This window comes from Mercurialis annua, linkage group LG2 (genome assembly GCF_937616625.2).
Source record: "Mercurialis annua linkage group LG2, ddMerAnnu1.2, whole genome shotgun sequence".
NCBI classification, from domain to species: Eukaryota; Viridiplantae; Streptophyta; class Magnoliopsida; order Malpighiales; family Euphorbiaceae; genus Mercurialis; species Mercurialis annua.
In genome coordinates, this window is record NC_065571.1 from 30,234,049 (window position 1) to 30,244,827 (window position 10,779).

Consider the following 10,779-nt stretch of genomic DNA (forward strand, 5'->3'; position numbering starts at 1 on the left):
TTCGGCTTTAATGCCGAACGCACACTTCTCCGGATTTAACTTCATGTTAAATTTGTTCAATACCGCAAAGGTTTCCTCCAGGTCCCTGGCGTGCTCCTCTGGTGTACTGCTTTTTATGATCAAACCATCTACGTAGACTTCGATGTTCCTCCCCAATTTGTCTTTGAACATGAAGTTCACTAACCGCTGATACGCTGCTCATGCGTTCTTCAAGCCGAATGGCATGACGTTCTAGCAATATGTTCCTATATCCGTTGTAAAAGCTGTCTTTATCTGATCTCCTTCGTTCATTGGTATCTGGTGATAACCTTGTTTTGCGTCTGCGAGGCTGTAATGCTGGTAGCATGCTGTTGAATCTACCAATTGATCAATGTTAGGCAGCGGGTAGCTGTCCTTTGGGCAAGCTTTGTTTAAATCTGTAAAATCTACGCACATATGATATCCTCCATTTGCTTTTTTCACCAAGACAACGTTAGCAACCCATTCCGGATACATTACCTCTCTTATGAACTTTGCTGCTTCTAACTTCCGAACTTCCTCTTCTATGACCTTTCTTTGGTCTTCCGTGAACCGTCTCTTCTTCTGCACTACAGGTTTGGCATCCTTTTATACAGTCAACTTATGAGATGCTATTGTTGGATCTATCCCCACGACTTCCGAAGCATCTGCGGCAAAGGTGGCTCTGTTCCACTTTAACACGTTCTTGATCTCTGCTGCTACTCCCTCTGATATTTCCGTTCCAATCATTACTGCCTTCTTCTGGGTGATTTGGAATTCTACCATGTTACCTACTGGTGCGTTCCTATCTCCCTATTCTTCTTCTGGATCTTCAGGAAATGCTTCAAAATTCAAAATTTTGCCTCCTTCTTCCGTTATCAAATTGCATTCTCTTGCAGCTAGCTTGCTCCCTTTTACGGTTACTATCCCCTCTTCGTAAGGAATTTTTAGTGTTATCTTCAGTGCTTCCCCCAATTATTTCCAATTCTGCCATCCCTTCTGGTTTAATGGGTTTTCCTCCAAAACCAACCAGTGGAACAGACAGCTACCTGAGATCTGTCACCGATCCCCTCATCCCCTCAAAGACTTGCAAGGTGAGAAGGTTAACCGCGCTTCCTTCGTCAACCAGGATCCTTATTACTCTGAAATTGTTAATCAGCGCCTTGATGACTAACGCATCATTGTGTGGTTCTTGTACATGCTTTCCATCTTCTGGTCCAAAGGTGACCAATGGTAGTCCTTCTACGGGTTCTTTAGTACTTATTGAGTATACGCCCTTACGAATGTTATTCTTTTGTGACCTTGAATAAGGTTCCCCTCCTTCAATTATGTTAATTACTCCCATGGGCTCCTTGAACCTTTTATTCGCCTCTTCTTTCTCTACATGTTCGGGTTTTCTTTTTTCTGCACTTCCTTTTGTGTGTACGAACTTCTTCAGAAGTCCTGATTGGATCAGCTGTTCTATATCTCGCTTCAAGTCCCAACATCTATCTGTGTCGTGGCCATATCCCTCATGAAATCTACAATACTTTCTTTTGTCTCTTTCTTTGTCTGGGTGTAGCTTCCTGGGTGCGTTGTACATGATTCTATTGTTTTTCATCCAGCTGAATATCTCCACTGGTGCTCTGTTCAAAGGTGTGAAGTCAAATGGTTTATTTTCTCTTCCATATCTCTGCGTTCTGTCATCTCCTCCTCTACTGCGGTATTTCTCCTGTTTGTCCTCCTCGTACTGTCTTGTCAACGTTCTCCTTGCTTCATCCAGTTCCACATACATATGAGCTATCGCCATTAACTCTTGAAAAGTTGTAGGCTTCTTCATCAAGATTTTGTCTCTCAATCGTTCAAACCTCGTTCCCATCTTCATAGCTTCTATGGCTGTATCATGTTCAGATGTTCTATCTGAACGGCTTCTTTGTTGAATCTGTCAACGAAATTTTTCAACGTCTCGCTTTCTCCTTGTCTGAACTTATGGAGATCACTTGAATTTTTCTGTAGAGGAATGTTTGTGCGAAAGCGCCCTTTATATGCTGTTGCTAGTTCTGCAAATGTTCCAATGGTATTGGATTTCAGTCCCAAGTACCACTTCTTCGCTGATCCCTTGAGCGTGGCCGGAAATACTCTGCACAACATTGGATCTGACACATCCTGAAGCATCATTATCGTTTTAAACTTTGAGATGTAGCTTTTTGGATATCCCGTCCCATCAAAGGGTTCGAACGTGGGTAGTTTGAAACGAGAGGAGAATTTTACGTCTAATACTTCTCTCTTTAACGGCGAGCAATCGTCTCCTCCTTCTTCGTTCTCGTAGCTATCATTCTGGTACTTCTTCATCGCATTTTTGATTTTTTCATCCAGGGTGTTCTTTTCTCCTGCCGCTCTTCTTCTGTTTGAAGAGTAACTTTCAGCATCTCGTTCTTTCCGTCTGCTTCTACCTTCTTCTTTCTCTAGGTCTACGTACTCTCTCTGTTTCTTTGCGACTTCTTCTTCTCTTGATTTTTAGGTCAATGGTGCAGCCTTGTCTCCATTTTCCTTTCCGGCACCCCCTGGAAGTGGGGCCTTGAATATACGTCGGGTAGCCGTTTCTTTATCCCTCTGCGCCTCTTTGTCTCTGCCTTTCGAAATTGGTTCAGATTGCTGCCTTCTTTGAGCTAGTGATTTGTTTACCTCATCCGTCTTCTCCCTTGCAATTCCCAACAGCTTATCCTGGAAATCGTTAACCCTCTTCATCACTGCCTCATGATATAAAGGGGGAAGCTGAACTCCTGGCGGTACATATGGTGGAACGTATCCTGCTGTTGTAGCGGTGACTGTCCCTTCTACGTCTAGGGACGGGAAAGGAATTGGCCCGGTGGGCCTTTGATATCCTTGATAGTACTGGCTGCCCCACAGGCTGTAGGTCTGCGGCCAGCTTGTCGCGTTCTGCTGATACATGGGAGGTGCATAGTACATGTGTTGTGGAGTATAATAATTCCAAGGAGGAAATACCTGATTAGCTCCTGGCGGTTGCGCTCCTCTGCCAATCAGTCCTGCTGCTGATCCGGGTATGGAAACCAGTGGTGTACTGCTCGCACTCGCTGTTCCTGATCCAATGGGGATTCCTGAGCTGGTCCTCAAAGGGTTGGTTACTCCTATAGTCCTCGCCGGAGGTGGGTGAAAGGGAAAAACCATCCCATCTGTTCTTGCTAACAGAGTGGGATTGCTTCCCCCTGCCATCTCTTTGTTCCTTGCTTCAACTCCAGGTGGCGGTGGTTCATCATGGTTGTCCATGAGTCTCTTTCAGTTCGTAGAACCAAAATTGATTTATTTAGGAAAGAAAAATCGTTCCCCACAGACGGCGCCAAATGATGGTTCTTCGAATGGTAATGTCTTCTCTTGATGACATGAGATCACGAACACAGGTCAGAATGAGTCGGACGTGTTGTATCCGACCACACTCCGATGCTTAAGTCAGATACGTTGTAGGGTTAAAGATAAATGATGTAGTTTCAAGAGAAGGAATTAGGGTTTTACCTTTAGTCTTTGCTAGTTTTATATAGAATCCTCTCCAAGTCATTGACTTAAAGTCATCTTCCTGTGGTTGTATTCAATTTGGACTATGCTAGAAGATAGAGATTAGGTTAATCTCTACATTCCCGGATTCCAAAGTTCATGTCAGTTAGGATCTACGTCTGCTGACTGGTTTCTACTGTCTGATATATGCGTACTGTTATCTTCGGTGTCTGTTGACTATATGCAGGGGAGTCAACTGCGTATCCACCAGTTCAATTTATTACGAAACACAACCAAACGTTTCCCCTTTTTAGTGATTTAAGCAAACGTTTAATACGTTTCAAAACAAATCCAAACGTTACAAAGTTACGGAAAAAAATATCCAAACTTTTCTCCTTTTTAGAGTTTAAGCCAAACATTTACAAACGTTACCGAACAAATCCAAACGTTTCACCTTTTTAGCGGTTTAACCAAACGTTTAAAACATTACGAAACCAATCAAAACGTTTAAAATGTTATGAATTAAATCCTAACATTTCACCTTTTTAGAAATTTAAGACAAATGTTTACAAACGTTATGAAACAAATCCAAACATTTCACCTTTTTAATGATCTAACCCAGACGTTTAAAACGTTACTAAACCAATCCAAACCTTTAAAACGTTACGAAACAAATCTAAGCATTTCACCTTTTTAGCGATTTAAGCCAAACGTTTAAAACGTTACGAAACAAATCCTAACGTTTCGCCTTTTTAGCGATTTAAGCCAAACGTTTAAAACGTAATGAAACAAATCCTAATGTTTCTCGTTTTTAGCGATTTAATCATAATGCTTAAAACGTTTTGAAACAAATCCAAACATTTCCCCTTTTTAGAGATTTTAGTCAAACGTTTAAAATGTTTCGAAACAAGTCCAAACGTTTCCTCTTTTTAGTGAATTAAACCAAACGTTTACAACGTTAAGAACAAATCCAAATATGTCATCTTTATAGCGATTTAAGCTAAACATTTACAAACATGACGAAACAAATATAAATGTTTCACCTTTTTAGCGATTTAAGCCAAACGTTTAAAATGTTACGAAACCAAAAGTTTAGAACATTACGAAACAAATCCTAACTTTTAACTTTTTTAGTGATTTAAGCCAAACGTTTAAAACATTACGAAAAAAATCCTAATGTTTCACCTTTTTAGCGATTTAAGCCAAACGTTTAAAACGCTACGAAACAAATCCTAACGTTTCTCCTTTTTAGCGATTTAAGCCAAACATTTAAAACGTTTCGAAACAAATCCAAAGGTTTCACCTTTTTAGTGATTTAAGATAAATGTTTAAAACGTTACCAAACAAATCCAAACATTTAAAATGCTACGAAAAAATTTCTAACGTTTCACCTTAATAGCGATTTAAGCCAAACTTTTAAAATGTTGCGAAACAAATTCTAATGTTTCAGCTTTTTAGCAATTTAAGCCAAAAGTGTAAAAAGTTACGAAACAAATCCAAACGTTTCACCTTTTTTGCGATTTAAGCCAAACGTTTTAAACTTTACGAAATCAATCCAAATGTTTAAAACGTTATGCAAAAAATCCAAACGTTTCTCCTTTTTAGCGATTTAAGCCAAAGTTTATAAACATTACGAAACAAATCCAAATGTTTCACCTTTTTAGCGATTAAAGGCAAACGTTTAAAACGTTACTAAACCAATCCAAATATAACAAAACAAATCCAATCGTTACAAAACAAATCCAAACGTTTCACATTTTTATCAATTTAAGGCAAAACTTTAAAACGTTACGAAACTAATCCAAATGTTTAAAACGTAACGAAACAAATCCAAACATTTCACCTTTTTAGCGATTTAAGCCAAATGTTTACAAATGCTACGAAACAAATCCAAATATTTAAAACGTTGCGAAACAAATCCAAACATTTCAAAACGTTACGAAACAAATCCACACATTTCATCTTTTTAGCGATTTAAGCCAGACGTTACCAAGCGTTATGAAAGAAATCTAAACGTTTCACTTTTTTAGCGATTTTAGCCAAATAATATCATATGTTACGAAACAAATCCATACGTTTCACCTTATTAGCGATTTAAGCCAAACATTTAAAACGTCACTTAATCAATCCAAACATTTAAAACGTTATGAAATAAATCCAAACGTTTCACCTTATTAGCGATTTAAGCCATACGTTTAAAACGTTACGAAACAAATCCAAACATTTCACCTTTTTAGTGATTTAAACCAAACATTTACAAACATGACGAAACAAATCCTAACGTTTCACCTTTATAGTGATTTAAGCCAAACGTTTAAAACGCAACGAAACCAATCCAAACATTTAAAACACTACGAAAAAAATCCTAAAGTTTCACCTTTCTAGCGATTTAAGCCAAACGTTGAAAACGTTATCAAGAAAATCCTAACGTTTAATTGTTTTGGCGATTTAAGCCAAACGTTTAAAATGTTACGAAACAAATCCAAACGTTTCACCTTTTCAACAATATAAGCCAAACGTATAAAACATTTCGGAACAAATGCAAATGTTTCACCTCGTTAGCGGTTTAAGTCAAACGTTTAAAACATTACGAAACCAATTCAAATGTTTAAAACGTTATGAAACAAATCCTAACGTTTCACCTTTTTAGCGATTTAAACCAAACTTTTAAAGCGTTACAAAATAAATCCTTACATTTTACCTTTTTAGCGATTTAAGACAAACGTTTAAAACTTTACGAAACAAATCCTGAGGTTTCACCTTTTTAGCAATTTAAGACAAACGTTTAAAACCTTACGACACAAATCCGAATGTGTAAAACAATACTAAACAAATCCTAACGTTTCACCTTTTTAGCGATTCAAGCCAAACGTTTAAAACTTTACAAAATAAATCCTAACTTTTCACATTTTTAGCGATTTAAGCCAAAACATTTAAAATGTTACGAAACAAATCCAAACGTTTCACCTTTTTAGCGATTTAAGCCAAACGTTTAAAATATTATGAAACAAATCCAACGTTTAAAATGAAACAAATCCTAACGTTTCACCTTTTTCGCGATCTAAGCCAAATGTTTAAAACGTTATAAAACAAATCCTAACGTTTCACCTTTTAGCGATTCAAGCAAAACGTTTAGAATTTTACGAAACAAATCCAAACATTTAAAACGTTACGAAACAAATCCTAACATTCCATCTTTTTAGAGTTTAAAGCCAAATGATTACCAACGTTACGAAACAAATCCTAACATTTCATCTTTTTAGAGTTTAAAGCCAAACGATTACAAACGTTACGAAATAAATCCAAACGTTTCACCTTTTTATCAATTTAAGTCAAAAGTTTACAAACGTCACGAAACAAATCCAAACGTTTCACATTTTTATCAATTTAAGCCAAATATTTAATACGTAATGAAACCAATCCAAACGTTTAAAACATTACGATACAAATCCAAGCGTTTCACCTCTTTAGCGATTTAAGCCAAATGTTTACAAACGTTACGAAACAAATCTAAATGTTTCACCTTTTTAGTGATTTAAGGCAAACGTTTAAAACGTTGCGAAACCAATCCAAACGATTAAAAACGTTACGAAACAAATTCTAACGTTTCCTCTTTTTTAGTGATTTAAGCTAAACGTTTAAAACGTTACGAAACAAATCCTAATGTTATGTCTTTTTAGAAATTTAAGCCAAATGTATAAAACCTTACGAAATAAATCCTAACTATTCCCTTTTTTAGCGATTAAAGCCAAATGTTTAAAACTTTTCGAAACAAATCCAAACGTGTCACCTTTTAGTGATTTAAGGCAATATTTTAAAACGCTACGAAACCAATCCAAACGTTTAAAACGTTACGAAATAAATCCAAACGAAGACTTATCGACAAAAAAATTGAAAACAAATTACGGGGTATTACAAAAACGTTACGAAACAAATCCTAATGTTTTAGCTTTTTAGCGATTTAAGCCGTTTTTCAAACGTTTCAAAATAAATTCAAATGTTTCACCTTTTTAGTGATTTAATGTCACGACCCAATTTCATGAATCGTGACCGGCGCTAGGTTTTGGGTATGGTCGTACCAAAACCCGTAGCAAGCCTCACGGAAACAATTAAACATATAAACCTGCAGAAAAACTGCTCGGGGGCAACAGAGACTCCAACCTAAGTCTAGCAATTTATATTAAAGTTCTAATATAAATAACTTAATACCTGAACTGCTCAACAGCATGCCTTATATATAAGAATAAAATTATCCAGAGTAAAACATGCCAGTAATAATCTATCGGAAAAACTGACAATCCCAATGTGCAATAACCAAAGTAATACATAAACTAGTTCTACTGCGGTCTAAGAGTTCGAAAAACAGAGACTAGTTTAAATAACATAAAACCTCCGAGGAATCAAAAGAATCGGAGTGGACCAGCTTTCAAATCATAAACCTAGAAAATTTGGGAAAACAACGGGGTCAGATATATTGAGATGACTTCGCAATACTATTTACATTTATTAAGTTTAAAACCCTTAAATCAAAATATTTTTATACTAATATAATATGATTATGGAATAACAATATTGAAATGATCCCAGCGTAAGTATGACATAGCATACTGATTAAATCCAGAGTGGACGGGAACAAATCCTCGTCATATACCAACGTAAGCAAGACATTTGTCTGCCGAATCCCAGAGTACTTACCGGTGCACACAGTCTCGATACAAGCCTATCGAGTAGTTCGTTTTAATCCATATCCATAATCGTATAAAACAGTTCAAAAGCATTTATAATACTAAAATAAATTGTGGTACTTAATAAAGCAGTAAATAGCACTACAAACTCACTGCTTGCTTATCCACATGAAACTTCGGCAAACAGCTAACCCTGGTTCGACTTCGGAGCACGAGTAGTGGAAGAGTCTAAAAATAAATCATAAGTTAAAATCACTCCAGCCCCTAACTCTAAGAATACTAGACACCACGTAAGACTAGCATAATTTATAAGTCAGATAAAATCACAGAAAAACACAATTCTCAAATAAATTATAATGCCGTAATAATTCAAGACTATTGAGTTCACACTTTAAATCCACTCCGAAAATATTATTAAAATAATATTTAAATGATAATTTAATTATATTCTTCAAATAATGGTTTAGTCGAGTTTCTTCAAACTACCAAACTAAACCCACATGTCGGTGACCCAAGTCTAAACCGACCCAACTGATATTCCAGAATTATAAACCACAGTTTATAATTATAATTAAATAAAATATTAATTAATATCAAAACGGAACTCAATTGTAATACCCCGTGTTTTCCGTTCGTGTTTCCGTTAGTTTTTGATCGTTTCGTCATTTGTATCTCGCGTGTTTGGGCTCGTTTAGTCTTTTTCTGAAGATTGGATTCGGATGCCCATCATCGTCGGGCTCGACGCCCATTTCGGGCCCTTTCCTATTTCTTTACCTGCAGGGCGCGACGGAAGGCGCGACAGGGCTGGCGCGCCTCGCGTCGCGCCCTCATTAAAAAATTTGTGGCAGGCGCGATGGGCGACGTGCCTGCCATCGCGCCCCGCTGCTGAATTTTTGCGTGGGGTCTATAAATAGACCCCATAATTCGACCAATTCTTTTTTTAGCTCGTTTGTGGAAACCCTAGCCGACGTATTCAAAGAGAAACCTTCTCTTAACAGTCCCCATCTCCAATCATCAACTCTTTCATTCATTTGCTTTCGATTCTAGTTCGGTAAGTGCTGAATTGGTTTCGTTCATTATATCGTCAAATACGGTTTTTGATTTCGTATCTTACTGTTAGGCTTTAATTCGATTGTTCTTTGACGGTTCGCATCCACTCGACGATCTCTTCGAATCTCACGTATTGAAATCGATAAAGGTACGTAAAGATTACTCTGTTCATTGCCGTTCCGTTTTGCCGTTTCTAATATAACTTGCTGCCATTCTTTGGATTGTTGCTGCTGTTCTTGTTATTGGTTATTACTGCCATTCTTATGTGTAAATCATGTTACAGATTAGATCGTTTCATCGCCGTTTCGATTCCGCCTTGTAAATGTTATATCGATGCCATGTTCATGAGTTTTGCCGAATGTATGTTGTGCCATAGCTCTATTCTAGTTGCTGTGTTATCTTAATATCGTTATCACCATTCTCCTTATGATCTAAACTTGTGATTATCGATTGGCTTTGATAATAGTTTTACATGTTGCTGTAATTGGATTTGAATTGGCAAGTTTGCATAGTTGCTTTGTTTAGATGGCAGGAGCTTGGTTTTATAATATGAATTGTAGGAGATGGTTAAATGGCTAGTATGATTGTCATTTTTGTTTGTTTAAATACTTTGAATCCCTTAAGTTGTTTGACTATAGTTTTAGTTTTCGATAATAACGTTTGTATTTGTTTCAATTTTAAATAGACAATTTGAATACGTTAAATATTTTATAACTTAAATTAATATAATTACTCGGGTAATTATATTTAATTTTAATGGAAATGTCAATTTGGCTAATTTGCAGTTTAGCCCCTAAGGTTTTTAAAAACTTATTTAACTTAAGTTTTTATCAATTGGATAAACTTTTCAACTTTTGTTTGAGTTATAAGTTAGTAAATTGAGAACGAATAATTAAATTGTTTTCGAATATCAAATTGGCTAAATTACAATTTAGCCCCTGAACTTTTATAAACTTAAAATGGTTTAGTTTTAGTTGTAACTTGGGTTAATTGGATTTGAAGTTATTGAATTCTATTTCAAAATAGATAATTATTTTATCAAATATTTAATTTATAAATTCGGGTTTATAAATTTAAGTGGGAAGAAGCTTGGTAGTCTTAATAACTCGGCTGACTCACTGATATGGATTTTAACTCGAATCATTTTAAATATGTTTATGTGATTTGTAAGTTGGGTTATATTTGGAATGAATTTAATATAAGTGTTTATTTAAATGTGGCTCGATATTGTATAGTGCTAGTCCTATGTGGTGTCTAGTACTCTTTAGAGTTAGGGTCTGATTTTAATTATAATGTTAATATTTTATTTAGACCCGTCGACTGTTCGTACTTCAGAGGCGAACCAAAGTTAGGTGCTTGTCAGGATCACGTGGATTTAGCAAGCAGTGAGTTTATATCTCTATTTAACTCTTTATTAAGCAAATGTTATATTTTGTATATATATATATATGTATAAACAGCTTTTGAACTGTTTTCGGCATTATGGATTTGATTTGGAACGTGCTACTCGATGGGCATCATCAGGACTGCGTGCGCACCGGTAATGATTATGGTATTG

The 10,779-nt window shown here is 36.2% G+C and overlaps 1 protein-coding gene across 1 annotated transcript; it reads right to left on the reverse strand.

The window, feature by feature from the left end:
• Positions 1 to 1,042: 1,042 nt before the first annotated feature.
• On the reverse strand, positions 1,043 to 1,861 carry LOC126668413 (uncharacterized). Its single transcript, XM_050361618.1, has one exon. It carries the CDS (start codon positions 1,859 to 1,861, stop codon positions 1,043 to 1,045), a length of 819 nt encoding a protein of 272 aa, XP_050217575.1.
• Positions 1,862 to 10,779: the final 8,918 nt, after the last annotated feature.